This window comes from Anthonomus grandis, chromosome 1 (genome assembly GCF_022605725.1).
Source record: "Anthonomus grandis grandis chromosome 1, icAntGran1.3, whole genome shotgun sequence".
Lineage (NCBI taxonomy): Eukaryota > Metazoa > Arthropoda > Insecta > Coleoptera > Curculionidae > Anthonomus > Anthonomus grandis.
Genome location: NC_065546.1, coordinates 16,046,349 through 16,072,007, shown reverse-complemented (window position 1 = coordinate 16,072,007; position 25,659 = coordinate 16,046,349). Strand labels below are relative to the sequence as shown.

General features: G+C 30.8%; 2 protein-coding genes across 8 annotated transcripts in view; both read right to left on the bottom strand.

Annotated features, from left to right (window-relative positions):
• Positions 1-25,659, bottom strand: part of LOC126745112 (neurogenic locus notch homolog protein 1) — a 610,297-nt gene that overhangs the window by 516,684 nt on the left and 67,954 nt on the right. The gene's annotated exons all lie outside the window — the stretch shown is intronic.
• LOC126745140 (protein NDRG3) overlaps positions 1-25,659 on the bottom strand; it is a 111,488-nt gene that overhangs the window by 58,724 nt on the left and 27,105 nt on the right. For 4 of the 6 annotated variants that reach the window (XR_007663444.1, XM_050452898.1, XM_050452865.1 and 1 more), the window contains one exon: positions 2,654-2,728. Coding sequence is in view for 5 of the 6 variants with exons in the window: in XM_050452898.1 (XP_050308855.1) it covers positions 2,654-2,728 (75 nt within the window). In the remaining variant the exon portion in view is untranslated. Of the gene's footprint in view, positions 1-2,653; positions 2,729-2,800; positions 2,822-19,588; positions 19,720-25,659 lie in introns of those variants that run through there. The other 2 variants (XM_050452878.1, XM_050452891.1) reach the window with 2 other exon arrangements.

Genomic DNA, 25,659 nt, shown 5'->3' with positions numbered 1-25,659 from the left:
AGATTTTCTTTTATACCGAAATAATAACAGTATTTCATTTGAAGTATATCGCAAACCTTCTGCAACAGATAATATAATCCAATTTAACTCCAATTCCCCTTATCAACACAAATTAATTTCACAACACAGCCTTTAATTCAATGTTCTACCGTTTATTTAAATTACCTCTGTCCAAAGGCGCTTTTCAAAAAGAACATAATAATTTAAAAATAATTGCTGTAAACAATAATTTCTCACTTTACAGCTTGAACAAATTATATTACAAATTTTATAATAAATATTAACTGTCCTATCAGATCGTCCACCCACCGAACAACATCACCAACAATAATAATTTTAGATGCCTTAATTATTTTGGCGGCATTTCTCAACAACTTGCAAAATTTTTTAAGCCTTTCAGCCTTTCCATAGCTTTCAAAACGACTAACTCGCTAAGAAAGAACCTAGTAAAGACGTTGGATAAAAGTGATCCTCTATCTAAATCGGGTGTATGTTGTCTTAATTGTAAGAATTGCCCTGCTGTTTATGTGGGACAATCAGAAAAGAGAGTATCCACAAGGGTACAGGAACACCTAAGCCTCGTTAATAAGTTCAGGGACACCAACACCACAGAAACTAAGTCAGCATTTGCTAACCGTTTATTATCAACGGGTCATAGTTTTTCCGTCCTTGAAAATGTTTCCATTGTTCACGAGTGCCCTAAGGGTAGAAAGTTGGATCTCTTGGAGAAAATGGAAATCACCAAAGCCAAAAAGAGTCCAAATTTGACATGCGTTAATGATGTTTTCACCTTTGAGCCAGGACTTATCTTTAATAATCTTATCTAACCTCTTGTTTCTGCTCACGATACGCATATATGCCTTTAACTATAATATTCATAGACAGGGCTGACCGAGTGGTTAACGGTCTGGTGTTTTCACCGAGATCAACTTTAGAGCGTGGGTTCAAATACTACACCTGTCACATTTTTCCCTTTTTATATTTTTTGTTGAATTTTTGTGCCGTGTTATTGTTTTTATTACAAAATATGTGGGTATTCTCAGATTTAAATTTTATTTGTCAGTACTTAGCAGGTCATCTAGCTATAAGGTAATTTTAATATTTGATTTTGTTTTAGTGTAAGGTTTTATTGTAGTTACTGTGTAGTTATTGTAATTACTTGTAGTTACTATTGTAGTTTTATTGTATTACGTGTATTTTTCTGTTTATTGTAGGCCTGATGATGCTTTATTAGCGAAACATGTTACCTAATTAATTAAAAAGATATTTTGAGACTGAGACTTGTGTTTTCATTTTTTCTCTAGTTCCGTAGGTCTCTTTAAGATAATGGACGAGTTCTTTCAATCCTTTTGTACATCTAGATTGACGTATTTTTTTAAACAAGTTATTAAGGGTGGTTTGTTTAGGTCATTTGAACAGAAATACCGGAAAGATCTCAAGAAACATTAAACAAAGTTATGGTCTAAACAGCATCTTAGGATATCACTTAACAGGCGTTAACATATTTAACAAGTGATTGACCTAAAGCTCCGAAAATAAAAAATTCCTAATTAAGTATAAATTTATATATTTTTAATATTATGTTATTGGTTAACAATCTATTCGACTTAGGTATAATTAATAAGGCATAATATTGTAACGACATTGACAACTCCGCGAATACCAGCTGTTCTCTGTCATTCCGGAATGACGCAAACGTCCCTGGAGACGCGTGGAAGGTCCGCGAATTTTCCGGAATCATCGTCAGTCGAGTACATAAGGAGCCGTGTCGCCGCTGAAGACCAGTTGACAGTTAATTTAGGATTATTGGCACAATATTTAAATGAGACATAAATAGTAGTAAATAAATATTTCTAATAGTCTTAAGTAGTCGTGTAAAATAGTGTAAATAAATCCAGTTAACTATTAATGTGCATCAAGCATTTTCATTTGAATACAGTAGCGCTGCTCTCTATACTACTATTACAAATAATATAAAAATATAGCTCAACTATAAAATATTAGACCCAGGTTAACATACAAAATTTAGTTAAATATGACATATATAATGTAAGTAAGAAAAAAAATTATACATCCTAAAGGTATATACTAGAACTATGCAAAGTAGAGCAACAAATACGGAGAAAACTGGGCAAGAGGGAAGTAAAGAACATCGAAAGTCAAGTAAAAATAAAGTAATGAAATGGAAATCTCCATTGAACATTGACAACGACAGAACATTGATAACAACAAAAATAAAAAATTTATTACATAAAAATTTAAATTATAAGGAGCGTTTTTAAGCCATTAAAGCATATGCAGTATAAATACATCAACATACTCAAAATGAAGAAATTTAAATTATCTAGTTTGCTACTCCAGAAGACGATTTATTGAAGCCCTGAAAAAAGTTAGGCGACACTTGTTTTACATTATGTGGAAAGCTAGTCCGCATTATATAGTATTTCAAAATAGTTGAAAGATTTTCGAAAATTGGCTGATTTGTGTAATAAAAATTAAAATCATTTATATCTCCGCTTCTTATAAATATGTAGATGGGAAAGAAATTTTGTATTAAATAAGTACATATTAAGACTACAAAATAAAAATAAACACGTTAACATTTTTATTTACTAATGTGGTTATATATATATGTTCCATATCTTATCCTTACCCAAGTAGAGCGGCTTCTTCGGCTATACCGGAACTAGGCATTTTCTTGTTCGCTGTCGGATTTACGACTTGAGTCCTGAAACAAAAAAGAACCTACAAGTTAAAATCGATCGCAGTTCGCAAACTTCTTTTTCATTTTTACACTTACGCTCCGAAGGATTTATTTGATAAGAGTTTCAAGCATCGATGCAGAAAAATGTGTAAATGTGAATTTTTTTATAGTCAAACTTCATATAGATATAAGATACTAGATATATTTTAAGAAGAATTCGTTTGATAAATGTTATTATTTTTTTATAATTATTCTGCATCAACTACTTTTCATAATTGGTTAGTATTTTCATGAAATTACCATAATTTAATCATTGTAAACTTCGACATTATGCTTTTAATAAAATTAGTTCAAATTAGTTATAGGATAATATTAATTGAACGAAGAATAAAATCACTCAATCATATTGGTATATTTATCAAATATTATAAAATAATTAATTTTCTTATTAGCAAATGGAAAAAATTAATAAAAGGAACTTATTACCCGATATGTTAAAAATGACTCAAGTCATTATTATTTAGCTATACCGGGTGGTGCCTCGCCGAGCGGAACATAGGAAATCCCATGCAAATTTTAAGGGGGTCAATTATTAGCTTCCCTGTACATTTTACAGAAAGAATGTAAGATAACTTTTTAAAGAGGCCAATCTGGCAAGCCCTCGTGCAAAGTTTCAAAAAATTTTAATAAGCGAATCTTGAATTATTCAATTAAATGTAATTGCAAAATTACCAAATTTTCGGTTCAGGTAAAACCAGACACCAGCCACCAGCAAACAATTTATTATAAGACTTTGTCAAATCTGACGTACAGCCGAATACAAGAAATGTTTTTTTTTTTCGTTTTATCAATCTCACAATCATACATTCAAAGTAAGACACGTTAACATTACTTTTTTATCTAAACTTTTATTTAATATTATAATGCCACTTAATTATGGCTATTTTTTCGTCGATTGAATAATTCATACTTGTTTTCAAATATCGACTGTCACTGATTTATTGACACTTTTCCTTACGTCAGTGACAATATTCATTTTACTGGTGCCCGTTTGGTTTTACTTGAACCGAAAATTTGCTAATTTTGCAATTACATTTAATTAAATAATTCAAGATTCGCTTATTAAAATTTTTTGAAACTTTGCACAAGGGTTTGTTAGATTGGTTTTTTTTTAAAGTTATCTTACATTTTTTCTATAAAATGTACAGGGAAGCCAATAATTGACCCCCTTAAAATTTACATGGGTTTTCCTATGTTCCGCTCGGCGACGCACCACCCGGTATGTCATATGTGTAAAGCCCATTTAATCCAGTAAACAACAACAAAAATTTATTAATAATTTGTAATTCTAAGAGAAGAGAGCTTCTATGATTTAACTAAAGAGATTAACTTTGCTATTTATGGTATATTTTTACAAATAAACTTATTTTTATAAAATAATAATATATACAGATTATTATTTAAGAACTCCGTAGCCTTAGTACTAACAAAATTCGGTTTCCTTTTAACAAAAAAGTATGTTATTGTTAATGGCGTTAAAAATAAAATATGCCATTAGCTTAATATACAGGCTGGAAAATCAATAATCACGGATAGAGAAATGGTTAAAGGGAAAAAATGCCCACGCGCAAGCATGTATATCGTGAACTGTGCTACTTTGCTACTACCATGTTAATAAGCATACCCTGCTATCTCTAATTGCGAATATTGACCCTCAGTGAGCTACCTATATACCTATACCACAGATGTAAAAAGCTCCGCATGTACATAGCTCCGCACGGGAGCTACATCTGTGCCTATACCTACAGACAGCGTTGAGGAAACAAAATGCAACCATTAATACATTGCGTATAGAGACAAAACAATTGTTAAAGTGGCAATTTAGTGACTATTAGTATTATTTATTTTGCAATCATGATATTTTGTGTTTATTAAATTTTAGTTATTTCGGCATTACTTTGTGTATATTAAATTCAGAAAGACTTAATATAAGTTGTTTCTTGGGTTTCGTTTGAAATTTTAATATCAATAAAACTATGTTAAATACATCAAGAAGGTATTTACTCTTGTAATAATAGGTTTGTGTGAGGATAAAAATATTTATTAAAATTAAAGAAAAAAATATTTAAATTAGATTACCTTCACACATTCTAGCTGCTTTTCTGTTTACAAAATAATAAAAAGCACTTCAGCTCATTGATCTTTGGATCGCTACTATAAGAGCACCTCATTCTTAACATCGCTTTCGCAACCCGTCTAAGAACAGACAAATTTTTGATAAATGGGTAAGTTTATCAGGCAACAAACGATTAGTATAAGAAATGACACCAGAAAAAATTCGTGAAAATTGCAGATCTTAAATTTTTTGAGATTGCCAAGACTTTGGTCCCAATAAAATACTTTTTGCAAATCTAAAAATATAATTATTGCTGGATCAGGTTGTTAATTGTTTATACAATCTGAAAACAAATGTATTAAATTATCTGTTCTTGGATACTGAAGTGACTGGAAAAGCAGAAGCTGAACCCATCACCAGTATAAGGAAGCGCTAGTAGCCATTTGAGTGTTCATTCGCAAACACCAGTGGTTATCATGTACCATCATTATCTAATCCCACATTAATTCCACTAGAAGCATCCTTAAGTAAAAAGTAACTTATTAGCCATATATCTTCTTACTATCTGACTAATCTGCTTAACCTTTCTTTTTGCCATATGCCTTTCTATGCTAACATTCTTTTATTTAAAAATATTATTACTCTTATTTAAGAATTTAAATTAAGACGATCTACATCTGAAACTACCACTGAACAAGTCATACTGGCTTTCTTAGGCAGACCCGGTGGGTTCCGTGAACTTTTAGTTGTCAACCAAAGCGAGTACAAAGCATGTATCATAGGTAAACAAAATATAGTAATCATTTTAGGCACACAAAACAAAGGCCACAAACAAGTCAATTCATCAATCAATTAATAACATCAATTTCCAAAATTGATGTTAATTGAAGGTATCTATTTAGTTACTAACTTTGCCTTTAGATATAACTTTTTGTCTATTGGAAACTGAGTATACACGTTGGGAAATCGATTATTACGCATACGTAATTTCCAATTCCGCAATTCATATATGCGAGGTACAAAGGATATGCTACTGAATTTGAAGAGTTCTCTGATGATTTTTGTCAATTTTCTGTAAATTTTGAGCCTAGAAAATATCTGTTAAGTAAAATGTTATTCTAGTCTAGAAATTATAAGTTATAGTAATTTTTACATTGATAAGAAAATAGTTGACATTAAGGTTAAAATTATTTTACCGCACATCGTGTCCTAGCCGAATTATAATAATTTCACGTATGGTTGATCAGATATTCTGGTCCATCACTAATTATTTATGTAAATCTCATTAGGTCATTTAAATAAATATTTTGACTTGACTTTCTGAAGTACATGTTTCACAAGTTAAAAATTTAACTCCAAAGGCCGGGCACCTTTACAAAAGAGAAGTGAAATTAAGAAAGCGAGCTGCTTTGTCAAACTAAAGTAGCTTATCATTCGAACAGAGACTTTCTGCTTCAGAGAAGTTTACCTTCTCTGAAATTTTTAAAACCTGTGTTTCAAATATGGATCGTATTCAGAAAACCAAAGGGTAGGAAGCACACATTAAAACATCAGATAGTAGTATTAGCTTTGTATAAGCAAACTGGCTATGGGTACAATTTTTTGTCAAAACTGTTTGCGTTACCATGGAGAAAAACAGTTATGAAGCTTCTTAATCTAATTTCAACCTATCCAGGCAAACAAGTTTTTTTTCCAGTTTTGAGAGCTGAAAAATTTTAAGAATACCTACTAACTTTAAAAATTTAAAAGGATTAACATTGTGACCTTATGTTTAATGACATGGGAATTTAGCCAAATCTACAATGAAATTATCATGACAGAATCCTAAAGCAAATCATTATCAAGTGCCAGAGTACTGAACTTAGCATTCTAGCTACTGTTTGTGATCAAAGACCAAATAATCGGTTACCTATCTGTGGATTGCCTGATTCATAGAGTCATTCTTTTATATGATATAATACATATATTTAAATGTCTAAGAAATATTTTTTTTTTGTTAATTTAAAGGAAAATCCAATCCAAAAAATAGCGAAATGGTATAATATTATATATAAAGCCTATTAACTTGAACCTTATTTAGGAAGATTGATATTTATGCCAAAAATTACAGGTGCACTCAGCTGTCCCTTAAAAATACATAAAATGCAACTTTCGAAATACACACAAGTTAGCAGCCTCTATTGCTGCTGCAATAAATGTATTTGCGTTTTTCAGTTTTTTTTTGTCTATTATATTGACAAAAATATTAAAACAATTTATTCTTTATTTAGAAACAACTGTAAAAACAGAGGAAGGAGAAAACAAAATGGAGAAATCAGGGATAGACACACTAGACCTTATAGAGTTTTTGGATACGTCTTTTTAATATCCTAAATGGTAATTCATTTAATACTGATCATTCATTCAATTTTGACAAGACTCAATTTATAGCATGTCCTTTTAAAATAGTGTTAAAATAGTGCATGTCTAAAAAGTTTAAGAATTACTCTTTAAAATGTCTAAAGATATGTGGATAATGCTACAAAATTTGAACTTTACATATTTGATGCTAAGGACTTTTAATCAAGACCCTTTGGAGAATTTTTGGTAGGATAAGGCAAAGGAGACATAGAAATAGTAATCCAGCTGCTGTAGATTTCGATGATTATTAGAAGAATCTGTTGATTAATACATTAATTTCTTCTCAGCTGTTAGGTCTTTCTAACACTGCACAAATGTGTATCACAGGCTTCGACAACACATATATGCATATAGAAATTCTTTATTTAATAAATTCTTCTGCAAATTTACAGGAGCTGCCTGAAAATGAGAAGAATAAACCAGAGTCATTAAGTACCAAATAACGTGCCACCAATTCGAACAAGCCAAAATTCATTGAAATACATGCTCTCAGATATGTTTCGGCATATTTAATTAAAAATTTGCAGCAACTTATTTCTTGAAAATAGTTGTAATATTGAGGAAAGCGAAATGTTTCTAAATGCCAAAGAATTAAATTAAGAAAAAGTCATTTAAAAGATACCTTAGTCATCGATGAATATATATTAAATAATGAAATACTAGATCTTCATACAAAAAGTGTAGTGAAAGTGTAGTGTCATAAAAATGATATATGACATCATAAGAACATTTATAAACAGGATTAACCTTGCGAAATGTTAACATAATGAGTAAATGAAAATAGCAATGTTTAAATTTTTCATTACTTAGGCTGTTTAATTGCACAAACTAAATAAATAAAATAATGAAACGCTTAGACAAAAGGCATATTTCAAAAATGCTGCAAAATGTTCTTTGCAAAAAAATCAAAATATTACCAAAAAATCAGGATAAATATGATTGACTATGATGGTCTTAAAAAACACTGTTTGAATTTATAATCTATTTTATAACCTGTTAATCTGTTTTAAATGAAGACGCAAAACTCATATTAATACAGTTGATTTAATAAAGTGACTTCAATAAATCTTACAAACTAAAATTATTTTTAATACTTTTTGTAATTCATACCTGTAAAATATAAAGAAAAAACATAAGAAAAAACAAAATTGATGATGGTTGGCAAAAGATGAAACGTCATATTAAAAATCTAAAAACACCGTCATGCAGCATAAAAAAAATGGCAATGCAAAAGTGTAAATTATTTTCAAATCTAATAAGAAAGAAACTCATAAAAAAATAAAATCGATTTTTCAAAATTTTGTATTTTTCCGAACATCTTCGGAACCATTCGGAATTTTTAATTTTTTTAAATGGCATATTGCTAGGCTCAAAAATTCTCAACTTTGCTCTAATTTAATCGTCTTCGTATTTCTTATAGATTCCGAGATCTTCATGTGGCGGGTTGAATTTAAAACACCCCGTATAGGCGATTTTAAAATTAAATTAGATAACATAATGTATATGTAAACATTGGTAAGACTAGCATTACATTGAGAAACTATTGATGATAAGGCATCAAATACATATAATAATTTAAGAAGTGAAATAAAAGTGCAAAAGAATAAATAGGCTGTAACAAATTTATAAAACAAACTTATTTTTAAATGTACTCACTAAAAATATATGTACCAGTACTAAAGTAATAAAAAAAATTTAATGAATTTAGAAATATAACTTCCTGCCCAGCTTAATTCCTTTTTTGCAGTTCTCGGCAAAGTCGAATTTCTGTTCGAATTTGTTTCGTACCTCCGACTAGATAGCAATACAACTTTAACCACAAAATACAAATAAACAAATTAAAATTGACAAATCCAGAGCAATATAAAATGTAATTTGTTACCAGCAGAATTAGAGGCGAAAAATTGAAATGCGGTATATTTTTTTTAATAATACACACAGGCTCAAAATCTATAGATAATTAAATTCTCAACTACTCATTTTTTAATAAGTATTTCTTTCTTACCTTAAACTCTGTTGATCAGTATAACACGGTTCTAGCAATATTTATTGATATAAATATATGACTTAAATTCATCTGCAAATATTTTATTCACAAGATACTGTTTTTTTTTTGCCCAAAATACACAATATTGATAATGTACAATGTTATTAGTTCTTTATCAATTCTAGTACTGCAAAAGTGTTTTTTAAATTGTTTAAATATGCCTAGAAGTTATTTCATCTACGTGGAGCTTAACACGTGACATTTTCAAGACATACCATCTACAGAAAGTTGAGATTAGGAAATCTAGGTAGAATTGTACTTGTATGGAGAGCACCTGGCACCAACAATCGAATTCATCATACACAGGAGCTGTACAGTTATAGAGGATGCACAATTATAGTATGAGGTGAAAGTTCTCTTTAGAGTCAAACTGATCTCGTTCTTCTGGATCGTTTCTGATCGGCTAAGAAAGACCGCTACGTAAGAAATATCCGCACACAGCTAGAATCACACAAAATTTTTGAGAAGAGCAGTACTTTCGTGTTTTAGACGGGTCAGCTCAATTACCTGATCTCAATCCTATAAAGCAGACCTGGAATATGCTTCAACAAAGAGTTCTTCAGGGCCAGAATCAGTTTCAAAACTGAGGTCAAATGTTTCAAGCTCAACAGCTTTTGATAGCAATTCCCCCAAGCAGGATCTGGATGACTTCATTCTTAGCATGGAAAGACGTTGTAGAGCGGCATATATATTGTAAATAAATGTCAATTTCTCTCACGAAAATAAATATAATATATAAATATTTAATTTGAAAATTAAGAACCGCTTTGTAATTTAAATAACTCAATATCCCTAGATTTTGAGCACGTGCGTAGTTACTATAGTAGATAATCCCAATTGTATTTTTTCCAGCGTTTTCGATAGGCAAATGAACGCCTAACGATATTATAAAAGGTAAATCACAAATATTATAAAAGCGGCCATAAATGTTTGTCATATAACAACCATGGCTAATAAGTTTATGTAAAGATATTTTTTTCTTGAAATATTAAACATTTACATAATATGTGAAATGTTGAAAAATTACCGTAAATCCTATACGAAAGAAAAAAACTTATCCAACTATATCAACTTTTACCATTTCGTCAATTATTATTATCTATATTATGATAACGATAAAAAATATTTCTTTTTGGCATATGTTAAATAGGAATGAAGAGGCAATAAACGGGCCAAATTCGATAAGAGTGTCAATAAATATAAGTTTTTTGGAAGCTATACTTGTAAATAACCTATTATTAAAATTAGGATAATTTTACGAAATTCCTCTATGATTTTAGTACAAAAAAAACAGAAATCTTAAGTATTTTTTAATCCGTTTTGTACTAAAAATATATCCAGCATTAAAAGGCTGTCTTATATAATGATCATGGAAGGATAATAAAAAGGTTTATACCAAAAATATGTATTTTCAATAAGAAAGCTCGGAAAAATTAATATTTAGCATTAAAAGTATATGGCTCTTAAGAGAATTTAGAAAGAAATGCATTAACTGTATTTGTACGTTTTTATTTTTCGCGAGCTACTATTACTTGGTTTTCTATTTTTTTATTTTGCACCCATATTCACAACATGTTAAAAGTATCTACCACTTTTTTTTTCTTATATTTTTGATAGACATAAAGTTTTGAACAAAAGAAAGAGGTCAAAGAAACCGTATCAAATTGTCATATAAAATAAGTATTCCAAAGCACTTAAAACGTTTGCAGTATTTGGTGAATCTACTTTAAGTTTCACTGGAGAAAGTTTGAGTCACCAAGACTGAAAAAAGTACTGATTACTATTTTCTTTAATTACAAAGTGTTAAGTTTTTGAGAAAGCTTCTGTTTTTACTGTGGAAATATTATTTTTAGTCCTTGTTTCGAATTAAGTACCTGTAAAGCCATCTAAAAGTCATGCTTCAAAATGTGAACTAATGTCACTGTATTTGAAAAAGTAAATAATCCAAAAAAATAACGTATCTTGTTTTTACTTTTGTATCATGACGCCAAAAGTCATGCTTTATAATACGAAACGAGGTATCTGGATCCGAATAGGAAACTATTAAATCAAATTTGGGTTTAAAAATATAATCTATTGCATATATGCCAATTAAAATTGTTATAAATAAATAAATTCTATATTTGTAGTACTATTGTCATCTTTTTTAATAATACTTGTCAAATGTCAAAATTGTGATTGTCAAAAAATCTGTCTTAAATTTTCTGCAAAAAATAAAATTAAATATTCCAGAGAACTTAATATGTTTGTAGTATAAATTTGGATCGTCTAGATTGACATATGAAAGTTATAGTGCAAAACATAAACTAAGGTCACTTTATCTGATAAAAAGTAAAATTAAAATTCAAACAAATAATGTGTAATTTATTCACTTTTTTAACATGAAAGCATGATAAGCTTTTTATTAATTAAGGAATATAGACCCGAAAAGATAAACTATAAAAACTAACATGGCCTAAAAAAAAATTAACAAAATTTAATGGATTATCATGGAAAATACAAAATCATAAATTTTTTTACTGGGTGTAAATATACCTTAAATTTGTAAGATATACTAACATCCATAACTATTTTCCTTTTTTTTTATTAATATCATACTATAACGGGCACAAGATAAAATGGTCATTCCAAAATTCATGAGTATTCCTTTTATCTTAGTCCACCCGATATCTAGAGTTTCGATGCTTTCCTAATAAATTCTGTAACCAATTAACTTAGAATACATGAAGAAACTTTTACTTTTAATTGCTTTTACATTACATTCATTACATTACATTCTTACTTTTCTTTCCATTACGTATATCTTGCCTTTCAATTCTATTTACATATTTTTATATTATCTGTTACAGTTTGTCAATAAAAAAATAGAGGCACAACTTTAAAAAGTAAGGTAGGCCAGTTTAAGCAGCCATTATTATGTACGCTGTGTACACAAAAGTTTGAGCCTTATTGTTGACATGGGGGGATCTAACAATTTTCACTCAATTTTTCTTTTGTTTTTCTTTCCTCCGGCTTTTTTATGGCTATGAGTAGAAAAGTTTTTTTTTGTGTATATAAGGGGTCTCAGAAAATGTGGGAAATATCTCGGATTCAGGTAGAAAATAAAAAAAATATTATGGAACTTTTTTATAAAAAAAATTAACTATAGGCCCTCCCCACGAAGATACGGGCCCTTAAAGACGCCGCTGGAAATTGGTTTTTCTTGAATAATTTTTAAAGCATCTTCTTGGTATAATTTAATAAAAATTTTACGTAATAAACACTACTAAGGATCTCTTATTACGGAGTCCTTTAAACACATTTACCTTATTTATTTTACCAGGGGCGGACTAGGTTGTACATTATATTGCTTAATTATTAACACCCTGTATGACAGCTTGAAGCTTAAACTAAAGAAAATGCATTTTTGTTCATTATCGACAAAATTAAGCATTTTAGAGAAAAAAAAGGAATCATTATAGTTTTATTTTAATTAAAAAGAACTATGATGTGTTCTTCTTTGCAGCGATGCGACAGTTGTTAAAACAGCAGAAAAGTTCCATTTTAGGTTGTTTAATCTAAAAAAGTACATGTTTTTAAAAATGCAATGCAATGCAATGTTGTTAATCTTAAAAAAACAACCTGAAAAAGGTTGTTTTTTAAGAACAACGAATAACTAAAAGGTTTTTGCACCAAACCTTTCTATGATACACAAAAAATAAATATCTATCTTTCAAAACTTGCCACTTCTCACGTTCTTACTGCAGGAGCCATTTATTCGATAAGATACCATACATAAGATACATATTCAGATATGTATCTTATGTATGGTATTGCATCTTGCAATGCATTGGAAATAAAAAGGTTGTATGAAGAAAGCTTGCCTAATTGCACTATTCCAAATCTAAAATTATTTAAATAAATTGACCAACGTCTAAGCGAAACTGGTAGGAGATTCCACTTATTAATGTGATATTATTGACTTTCTTTATTGTAATTTTAGAAAGTTTTGGGACAAAAAACGGATGCTGGTCAGAGAAAAACAGTATGTAGGGTACAATTCGAGGAAAATATTTTGGATGCCTAGCTCATACTCCTTCGACGAGCTGTCGAAAATTAGCAGCTCAGCTTAATACACCAAAAATAATAATACATAAAGTACTTCAAGAACTGTTATACCCATATCATCTACAAAAACCGCATGAACTAACTCGAAGAGTATCCTTGAAGAATACAGTTCGCGAACTGGCTATTAGATCAGCAGCGAACTAATTCAAACTTCATTAGCATTATTCTTTTTACCGATAAGCCCCCACCTAGTTACAATAGTTCTTCAGGAGGTCGATATCAGAGTTCACTCAGCTAATCTTCAAGACCTACTACGTTTATTAACTGCAGAATGGAAAAATCTGGAATAACTTCACTTATGGATATTGATTAGAAGTGTGCCACAATGTTGATGGATGTCATATGTGCCAATGCACAGATTAAGTTTTTATTACTGTTTTCCTGTATTCTCCTCATAGACTGAAAATACCACCTCATGTGTGAGCATTTACTCGCATACACACGAAATAACTCGCATGTATGGGCTGATGAAAATCCTCATGCCGCTGTTGCTTCTCATCATCAACATCAGTTCCAATCAATTAATATTTGGGCAGGAATCATTGGCAATTTTTTGATTGGGCCACTCGTATTACCGTCACAATTAAATGGAGAACTTTATTTCTAGTTCCTTCAGAACAATCTTCTGGATTTAATTTATTTAAGAGCATTTACCACTTGAGATCCGCCGAAACATGTATTTTATAAATGATGGAGCCCTACCTCATTTCAACATTGCTGTAAGGAATCACCTGAATAACGTTTTTCAAACCGTTGGATAGGTAGAAGAGGATACACTGCCTGGCCTCCTCGGTCTCCCGATCTAACAATATTGGATTTTTACATAGAGGGTCACCTCAAAACCTTGATATATTCAGCTCCTGTCGATATTCGGGAGGAACTTTTACAGAGAATCAGGATTGTAATAATGAACAATTATTCAGGGTTCTTGTGGCGAGTATCGGAGTCCACGATTCGTCGTACCCGTGTGTGCTTTTTCAGATTAAACAATTTAAAATAGGAACTTCTCTGTTGTTTAAATAACTGTCGCATCGCTGAAAAAAAGAACATATACAGGGTGTTCGGAAAAAGGAGGCCAATCCACCGGCCAATTATAGGGTGGACCAAAATAATGCGACTTTTGTTATGCGATTTTTTAATTGGGAGCTCGGTATTTAATATACAGGGGGTCAAAATGAGAAATATAAAATCGTTTTTTTTTTGAAGTAAGTCGAGTGTTTCATAAGATATTATTAAAATTTAGTGTGAGGGATTATATGCACTTTGCACACGGCAAAATATTATGCCAGTCCTCGAAAAAACATGTTTAGGGTGGATATTCAGTGGAAATTTAAAATTTCAGGAACAGCAAAATAAAGCAATATGTAATTTTGTAACTTAAGTGACAAATAAAGATTTAGACGAATCCTTGAAAATATTTTGGCAAATTGAAGATTTATCGAATGAAAAAGTGTTGTCCAAAGATGAACAATATTGTAAACACTTTTTTAATAAAACTACAAGAAGAAGCGTCGATGGCTCTTTTATTGTTAAATATCCGTTTAAACAATACATTGAGAAACATTTAGGAGACTCTTAATCGGTAGCTTTAAAACGTTTTATGCATTTAGAAGCACAGTTAAACAAAAATCAAGACTTAAGAGAGCAGTACACAGTTTTTATCCATGAATATACTAATGTGTCATATTAGGGCACATGACTTTTAAGTGTTATTTAGATTTTGATAAATCAAGTGACAATCATTTTGTATGCCTCATACTGCTGTTTTGAGGGACTCTGTTACAACAAAGTGCAGAGTGGTTTTTGATGCGAGCGCAAAAAGTGAATTAGAAATCTCGTTTAATGATATAATATTAGTAGGACCGACAATACAATCTGATCTTTTTTCGATACTTTTACGACCAAGACTTGGAAAGTACGTAATAAGCGCGGATATAAAGATGATGTATCGATGCATCTTAATTGATCCTAACGATCATACATTTCAGCAAATTTTGTGGAGACTTACTCCTCATGAACCAATTAAAGTGTATACTCTATATACCGTTACATATGGCTAGCGCACCGTTTCAAGCTACGCGTTGTCTCAAAGAACTTGCAATAAAAAATAAGAAAAGGTATCCAAGAACATCAAAAATAATAGAACAATCCTTTTATATGAATGATCTTTATTTAAGTGTGGATACGCAAGACGAAGCGCAAGAAATTTATTGTGAACTTACACATATATTATCCGAAGCTAACTTAAATTTAAAAAAATGGTCATCTAACGAAAAATCCATTTTAAATTTTATTTTAAATCAAAGCGAAGATCATGTTGAAGCTTTAGTTATATTTCATGATAAAAAACAATTAAAAACTTTAGGCATATTCTGGGACGCGAATTGAGATGTATTAAAATATAAATAAGATAAAAAGTAAAATTTAATGAAACAAAAATCACGAAACGTACAGTTCTCTCAATCATATCACAAATATTCGATCCGCTTGGACTTATTGGCCCGGCTATAATTAACGCCAAATTGGTAATCCAGAAATTTAGGCAGCTACATTTATATTGGAATGAGATTTTACCGCTTAACTTAAAAGAATATTGGTTACATTTTCTTTCACAAATTCCTCTTTTAAAAAATCGAGATAGATCGTCACGTTTTAATGTCAAACGCCAAGAGTATTGAATTATATGGGTTTTCAGATAGCTCTGAAAAGGCATACGGGGCATGCATATACTTGTATTCTGTAGGTGAAAACGGTGAAAGAAAAAAACGTCTTTTGACCGCCAAATCTAAAGTAGCCCCTCTTAAAAAACAAACTGTACCAAGATTAGAATTAGTAGCAGCGCATTTACTCGCGGAATTAATTTATAAAATTAAAAACATTCTAGATATTAATATTTCGCAATGTCACTTACTTCACGGATTCGACCATAGTTTTAGCTTGGTTAAAAATCGAACCATGCAATCTCAAAACCTTTGTGGCCAAAATCTTGGAAATATCTAAGATAGAAAGCTGAAAACACGTGAAAACTAAAGAAAAATAAATTGCGAAAAGTTATTGCATATATTTGTAGATTCAAACATCGGACGCTAAATAAAGTTAAAGCTACTTCAGATTCATTATCTGTTGAAGAGTTGAATGAAGCTTATTCTATCTTAATTCGAAAAGCACAATCGGAATGTTTTCAGCAAGAAGTTAAAGATCATAAAAAATCGAATAAGGTTCGCAGTAGTAGTAAAATTTTCCTTTTCTAGATACAGACGATATTATTAGAGTAGGCGGAAGATTAAATAATTCGGAGTTAGATTACAATCAACAGCATTCAATTATTTTACCCGTTTTAGAACATCTAAAGAACTTGCACGCAGGAACTTAAAATTTACTATCTATTACTCGATTAAACTTCTGGCCTGTAAATGGGAAAAATGCGGTCAAAAGAATAATATGCTCTTGTATAAGATGTTATCGCGTAAATCCAAAACCTGGACAATTTTTGATCGGTTCATTACCACGTTCTAGAGTAACACCAAGTAGGCCATTCACAAACTGCGGTGTAGACTACGCGGGCCCTATCCATGTCAAAGAGGGTACACTTCGCAGAAGCAAGTTAATCAAAACGTATGTGTGTGTATTTATTTGTTTCGCGACTCGAGCAGTTAACATAGAGTTGGTAAGAGATTTGACAACTGATAGTTTTCTAAGCGCTTTGAAAAGATTTTGTTCTAGACGTGGTAAACCAAGTGATATCTATTCCTATAATGGAACAAATTTTGTAGGATCTAACAATTATTTTATGGAATTGTACAATCTCCTTAATAATGAAAGGCATAATAGTGTTATTACTTCTTTTGTGGCACAAGATAAGATAAAGTGGCATTTCATGCCGGCGCGTTCGCCTTACGTTGGAGGCTTATACGAGGCTTCTGTAAAATCAATTTCAATTTCACATAAAAAGAGTTTTAGGACACGCATCTTTACGTTTCGATGAAATGTACACATTGCTCGTGCAGATCGAGGCATGCTTAAACTCGCGCCCTCTTAGGCCAATGTCTAACGACATTAATGACTATCTTCCTTTGACACCTTCTCACTTCCTCATAGGCGATTCACTAGCCAGTTCCCCCGAAGCAGAAGTACGAGATGTTCCAATTTCACGATTATACCGATATCAGCGCTTGCAGCAGTTACACCAGCAATTTTGGGACCAATGGTCAAGAGCTTATTTGGCTAGTCTACAAGCCCGATCAAAGTGGAAAAAGGACATTGAGAATACCGCTAAAGTAGAAACTTTAGTGGTTTTAGTTGAGGACAATATGCCTCCATTACGTTGGCCCTTAGCACGAATTACGGATTTGCATCCCGATGCAGACGACATGGTTAGAGTTGTTTCAGTTCGTTTGGCCAACGGTACTATTCTAAAACGGTCGATGAGTAAAATTTACATACTGCCCCTAGAGGACAATTAGTGGCCAAAGAATGTTCGCGATTTTGAGACTTATATAAACTTTTATGTGTTTTTGTATATAAACTATTGGTTTAATATAATATCTTTTGAAAAGCTGAAGACTATTCAACCCGGGCGGCATGTTTAGAAATAATAATAATTAATAAAAAACGTGGCAACGTGCGCGCGACGGTGAGACGAGGTGGGAGCGAGTCGTCAAGCGAGGACGATGACGCCATTAACGCGAGAGCAACGAAGAGAAGAGAGATCGACAGCATTCGTTGGTATAAGAAAGAATATAGAATTTGTCTTACTTTGTAAAATCTAAAATTAAATAAGTTAAAAATCATACAGTCCAATTTCATTTAAATTGGTTGTCCTTCGGCACACGATCCACGCAACAGCTGTAATGGTCGAGGTCAAGATGCTCCTGTTCCGTGGACACCCCGTTCGCCCGACCTTACACCTTTGGATTTTTGAGTCTGGGGATGTACAAAAGACTGTGTATATGGTTCCGATTTTAAACGAGGATCATATAAGGGAAAGAATCGTTGCAGCTGGAGAGCATTTCAGGTTGATACCAAATATTTTTTAAAGCATTAAATTTTCTTTAATAAGGAGGGCTCGTATGTGTATACAAATAAATGGAGGTCACGTAGAACAAATAATTTAGGGTCATTATTCTATGATTTTTATTATAATAAGTAATTTAGCATTATTTTAGAAAAAATAATTTACGTTTATTTTATTAAACTGTTAAAATGTATCTAGATTTTAAAATTAAGATATCTAATAAACGGATTCTCAGGGCGACATTTGCTAGGAATACTTTTTTCACAAGAAAAAAAAGAATAATTAGAACTTTTTACTAGGATTTTATTATACAGGGGTACAAAAAAGTTTTGGTATTTTTAACACATGCAATATACCACAGGTGGTGCGCTCTCTGCAAGGTATAGCGTATCCGTAAACAATTTTTCGTTCCAAAAAACCCCCTTACACTTTCAGTTTAATATCTTATGAAACTCCTCGACTTACTTCAAAAAAACGATTGTATATTTCTCATTTTGACGCCCTCTATATTAAATACCGAGCGCCCAATTAAAAAATGGCCTAACGAAAGTCGCCCTATTTTGGTCCACCACTATATGTGGCCGGCGAATCGGTCTCCTTTTTTCGGATACCCTGTATTTCTTTTTAATTAAAATAAAATAGTGATTCCTTAATAATTTTTTTTCTCCAAAACGGTTTATTTTATCAATAATGAACAAGAGTGCCTTTTCTTTAATTTAAGGTTTAAGCTAATTATATTTATTATTTCAGTGTCTTTATCATATCGAGTGCTAGAAATTTAAGCATTATAATGTACAACCTAGTCCGCTTCTGGTAAGATAATGTGTTTTAAAAAGTCCTTTAGTAGTATTGATCACGTAAAATTTTTATTAAATTATACCAAGTACTTCAAAAGTTATTCAAGAAAAACCGATTTCCAGAGGCGTCTTTAAGAAGCCGTATCTTCGTAGAGAGGGCCTATAGAAAAGTTTCATATTATTTTTTTTATTTTCTACCCGAATCCGAGAGATCTCCCACATATTCCGAAACACACTGTATATGTATAAAATATTAGAGTAGTACATTTTAAAGATCCTCACCTGCTTGACAAAATATGAATTTGGGTTAAAAACATTTAAGCATTATAATTGAGCAAAAATTGGTTTAAAAACCTTCATATTTTAGACTTACAAAATATATTAGCATATAGTAGACACTTACATGTTTTTGTAAACAAACTCTTGTAAACAAAAAGAATATTAATAGAAACGACAACAAGTGACTTTCACCCAACTATCAATAGAAATAAACTGACGGGGAGATTTAAATGTCCACATCTTTAACTAGATTGTTTACAGCCTGGATAATTTTCCGTTTGTTAAAAATAGACCCACGCTTTTAATAGTTTGAATATACAGGAGAGTTTGTAAGTAAACTGGGGTATCTTGTTGACCGTGGTCAGAGTTTTTTCAAAAAACATTACGGAAAATTTGGCATCTAAAAAAAGCTTTTTATTTATAGTTAAATACTTTTTAAAAACAAAATGATCCATACTGCTAAACAGGTTCTATGAATTTAAACAGCCGAAACTCGCTTATATTTAATAACCTTCTACTTTATTACATACAGTTGGATACAGGTCAACTTTATATACCTCCTTGGATAATGTATATTCAGTTATACCGACCAGAATAAACATTTCCAGTTTGAGCAGGTTTTCCAAATCGATTTTCCATTTCCATAAGGGCTGGCTCCTTGCCTGCAAGGATGAATTTCAGCGGTTTTCAAACGTTAGTTTTGGCAAAGTTACTTTCTATTAATTTAGAGTGGAATAGATAAGATTTTCTTATTTTAACATTGTCTAAGACATATATCTGATAAAGGAGTCGGTAATATTCCTGCTGATTATTAGAAAAGAAATAATTAACATCATTAAAATTGTTTAACTACAAGGGAGTACTAAAATGTAAAGTAATTAAGTATTTTTAGCTAGGGATATCTGTAATAACATCTTTGATCTCACGTTTATGGCATTTTCGAATCGTATTATCCGGCATCTGGTCGCAATCCTTTAATTTCCTTCTAGCAGTTTTTTTGATAGTTTTATAAATGAAAGAAATAGGCGAGCAAGAAACGTGTTTATCAAGAGTCTATTTTTACGATATTACTAATAAAATGATACTGTGGCTAGGTACATCTATTTTTCTGGTTAATAATTAGAGTTATTTTTTGATAGCAAATAAATTATAAAAAAGAATAAGTTGACAAATCAATATTTTTGATTGACAGTGACGGATATTTCACATAACCTAGTATATAAAAGTTGAATAATCATCAGACACCAATTTTTTTCAAAAGTTTGTTGTCGCCGCTGTTTGGAATATGCTAAACAAAGATAAACAAAAATGATGTCATTACAAATGGGTATAATTTCGACTTTAAATTGCTTTTAAAAGTTAAAGAAATTGAATGATGAGTGGAAATATTGAATTGCAGTACTTAAATCAAAGTTCTTCTAAACATTATTTAATGCGTTTATAAAGTGTGCTTTCGTAACGCAAAATCCATTTGATCAAATTTGGAATTCGATTCTGATTTTAATCTAAATTTTAAAAAAATCTTTAAGAGGATTTATATAATTTGGTATAATTTTATATGTATATTATATTTAGTAGTAAAGCCTCACCACGAATGTGTAAAAAAAAATACAATGGAGAATATAACTTTTGTCAACATCAACGAACCACGTGTGCTTAGTATGGAATAGCCTTAGAAACAGGATGTGATACATTAAAAAAAATCTTCTGTTTTTCTGGATTCAAAAATTGATTTGCAATTTATTTTTAAATAAGGAAGTGATGCAAAAGTGCAAAATATTGTTATTATTCAAACCAAAATAAAAAATCATAAAAAGTGAAAGTAAAAGGAAAAGATATTGCATTTTTAAGGAGTTTGAATTAGTAAAGCTATTATATAGTTTTAGTATTTTTATGCTATTTTAAATTAAAATATTTGGTCTGTGTGACATGAAACAAGAATTAGTAGAATCTTTACCCCCTCATACTACAACTCCAAGTGAAATCTCTCAAAATACCTAATTTTGTATCTTTCAACAGCTATTCTCAGTAAGTATTCTTTAAAATTAAAATAATATAAATAGGTGATATTAAATATTCATTTTTATAATTTAATTTAAGACAAAATATACGAAATAGAAATTATTTGTACACTCATTTTATATAATATAGCCATAGCATTAAAATTGGTAGCCAAGTCTTGGTTTTTTGTTTTGCAAAAAAAAAATTATTGCGTACCAAAATCATTCTATCCAAGCACAATATTACGTGTGATTTTTACGTGTCGACTTTATTATATTTATTGGGTTTTCGTACAAAATAAAAATAAAAAAAAAATTTTGTATTTCATGTTTCTTTTAAAAATATATTCGACCATAGGGAAAAATGTTGTCATTTAATCATGCTTAATACATTTTAGTAAAAGATCACTAAATTATCGTTAACGGCAATTATGCTTTAACTTATGTATGTCAAGACCGATTAATTGTAGTCGTATACTCTCTAATAAAATTTTAGACTCTAAGGTTTAGATAATATATAGTCTATTTAATTACTGATCTCTCATATCTATTTAAATAGAATGATTTTTATATATTATTTGACTAGAAGTTGATAGATGAATTATAATTACAGATAAATGTGCAAAAACAGAAATATGCCGATAAAAAATGGATAACTCAAGATATAAGGGAGCAAATGCAGGAAAGGGATCGATTATATAAAAGGGCTGCCATAGAAATTAACGACAACATTTGGAATGAATTTAAAGCTATAAGAAATAACATAGTAAGCAAGATAAGAGTAGAAAAGGATAGATTTTTTGCGAATATCATAGATATAATCAAAAAGAACTCTGGAAAAATCTGAAGACACTTTTGCCAGAAAAAAACCAAAACATGCCTAATGAAGTAAAGTTTAAAAATGAAATCATTACACAGGAGGATGATATTGCACATAAATTTAATAATTATTTCTTGAATAGTATTAATCTTATTCTTGCAGATATTCCACCAGCAGCAAATGGTCAAACATATTTCATTGAACCACCTTCAGTCCAGAAAACCTTGACACAATTTAATAAAGTTTCGATGACTAAAATGAAGGAAATACTTAAAAATCTAAAAAACGTTGGTGGTGGGGAGAGTGGCATCTCTAAGCAGGTTCTTTGCAATGTTGCTTATGTTGTGGGTGATCGTCTTTTGGATATTATCAATACATCCTTAATTACTGGGGTTTTTCTGCAAGCCTGGAAACTTTCTACTGTTGTTCCTATTCCAAAAGTGCAAAACACTAAATTGTGTAATGAATTTCGGCCAATTAACACCGTACCTATTTATGAGAAGCTCCTTGAAGTATGTGTTAAGGAACAGCTACTCGAACATTGTAATATAAATAAAATAGTTGTGCCTAACCAATCGGGGTTCCGTGAGAATCATTCATGTGAGTCTGTCATTATTAATATAGTTGATAATTTTCTCAGGGCCCTTGACTCTGATAATCTAGTACTTGCCGTGTTTTTGGATTTTAAGAGAGCGTTTGAAACCGTGAGTAGAGAAATGTTAATTAGGAAATTAGAACGGTTAGGCCTTAAACATAATGTATTGAAATGGTTCCAATCTTATCTAAGTGGTAGAGTTCAGCGAGTCATGTACAAAAATAGTTCATCTGAAAGTGTTAATGTAAAGCATGGTGTGCCGCAGGGAACGGTCTTGGGCCCCTTGCTATTTTTATTGTATGTCAACGATATGGTGGAGGTAGTGCGAGGGTGTAAGGTGGTGTTGTTTGCGGACGATACAATGTTATATGTGGTGGGTAAAGATATTCATCAACTGCAACAGGTCATGAACGTTGAACTCAAGAACTTATTCATCTGGCTCTGTAGAAATAAACTAAGTTTAAATGCAAGTAAATCCAAGTTTTGTATATTTGGCAAGAAATCTAAATTAAGTTCTATAGACATGGGCAATATACAGATTTCTGTGAATGGAGAAAGTATTTTGTATGCCAAAGAAATTAAATATTTGGGAATAATTTTCGATGCCAATCTGAATTTCCATGCTCATGCAGATTATGTAATGAGAAAATTTTCAAAAAAAGTTGGATTTATCACAAGAATTGGAAAAAAATTGTCAATGTACATCAAATTAAAACTTTACAACGCCATTGCTCTTCCTCATTTACAGTTCTGTTCAACATTATTGTTTAACATGCCACAGTATAGAATTGACCAACTAGAAAGAATTCAAAATAGGGCTATGAGACTAATTCTAAATTGTAATCGTTACACGCCTGTTGTCTCTATGTTGGGTGTCCTAGATATGTTGTCTGTACATCAAAGAATTTTGTATAACGTTTATTTGTTTATTTTTAAATTAAAACATCAGACGCTCCCCGATTAGAGTTTTTGGAGATATACATAACTATAATACGAGAAATCGTATAGACTTCATACTAGTCGACAGATGTAACACAACCCAAATGCATAATTTAGTTCTATACAAAGGTTTAATTCTATTTAACAACTTGCCTGCTAACATCAAAAATTGTATTACTTTGAATCAATTCAGAGGGCTCTTGAGAAAATTTATTATGAATAAGTAAAATTGTGTTTGTTGTTTTATTATGTTATTTTAATTATGTAGTTTATTAAGTTTTACTATAGTATACGTTGTTTCCGCTCCATTCATCATCTTGATTGTGGGTTTATCTGTTGACTGGGTATTTTTGGGCCAACCGGGATACTGGTTACAGCTACTTGGAACTATCGAAGCATTTCTAAGTGTTACACGGGAAAACCAATGTGTCTGGTCAGCAAGGTCAACCAAGTTCCAAATATGTGTCATCGGCTGCTTGCAACCGAACCGACTCGATCAACCTGAGTCGACATTATTTTTATTATTATAAGGCAAACAACAATTAACTGTGCTTTTAATAAGTGGGGCAAGGAAATAATGTTTAGGTTAAGACTAGTTTAATTTATGGTCTACCTCTGACAAGATATTTCTGAAACCGCGATGCTGTTTCTGGATTACCGAGACCATCCATGGACAAACCGGAGTGTCCTGATACAGTTATGGCCAACTTTTACTTTATATTTCATTTATGTTTTTATTGAATGTAGCTTTTGCTAAATAAAGATATTATTTATTTGTTTATTTAAATGATATAGACCCAAAGGTAAAATAAATGATGTCTGAAACAAACATTTATTCAGTGAATATTAAAATGAACAATAAAATATTAAAATTTAAATAGTCATTTTAAATAGTAAAATAATCCCATTGTTTAGGTAGGAACTAAGAAGTGGTTAATAATAATTAATAGAAACAACAAAAGATTAAAAAAGTAAAGCCAATTGAATTAAGTATGAGTATTGTAATTAATAAAAATATTAAAAAATATTTATAGTATATTCTATAAAAAAATACTTAAATGTTTAAGATATTTTTTTTTATTTAATTTAAGGAAAAATAGGAGATATCTCACAAATTGAAATAAAAGCTAAACCCGAAGTTGAGGCTGCTTAAATTGATAAGCGTAAAGTTACAATTAATAAAACTAAATGCCTAATAAATAAGCAAAACTTATCTGTAAGAAAAGTAATAAGAAAATTATTTCGTAGGGAAAACTCTCGACCATATTAATAGATATAAATATTTAAGAAAAGATTATTGGAATAAAAATTGGTTATAAATAATAAACTTATGCCAATGAATGAATAAAAAACGAAAGTTAAAGAGCCAAAAAGCACAACCACCTGGCAGTAAGTATTATACGTTTTTCTACTGCTCCAGAAGAATGCACCTGCAAATGATTAAAAAATTATCTAAGTTTTTCTAAATTTTCCGGTTATTTTGGCTTGACGACAATAAACAGAAATTGACACAAGGAAGTACTATTTATACTTGTTCTGCTTATGAAGCAAAAACACGTGAAAAGTACCACCTATACTTTGCTACTTCAGGACAACTCAATTAGAAATAATCTAATTCAAACGAGTCGCTAGAAAAAAAAAGGCAGAAACACGCGCTAGTCAGCACCATTGTGACTTTTTTTGGCTTTCTGGATGTTGTTTTTTTTTTGTTTTCTAGTAATCGTGCTTTGAAGAAGCTAACAATAAAAAGCATGTTGCAGGAAGTACATATTTTAACTAAATATATTTTTGGCTTTTTAGTTTACCCAAGTCGCAATGCTTAACTAAATAAATTACCAAAT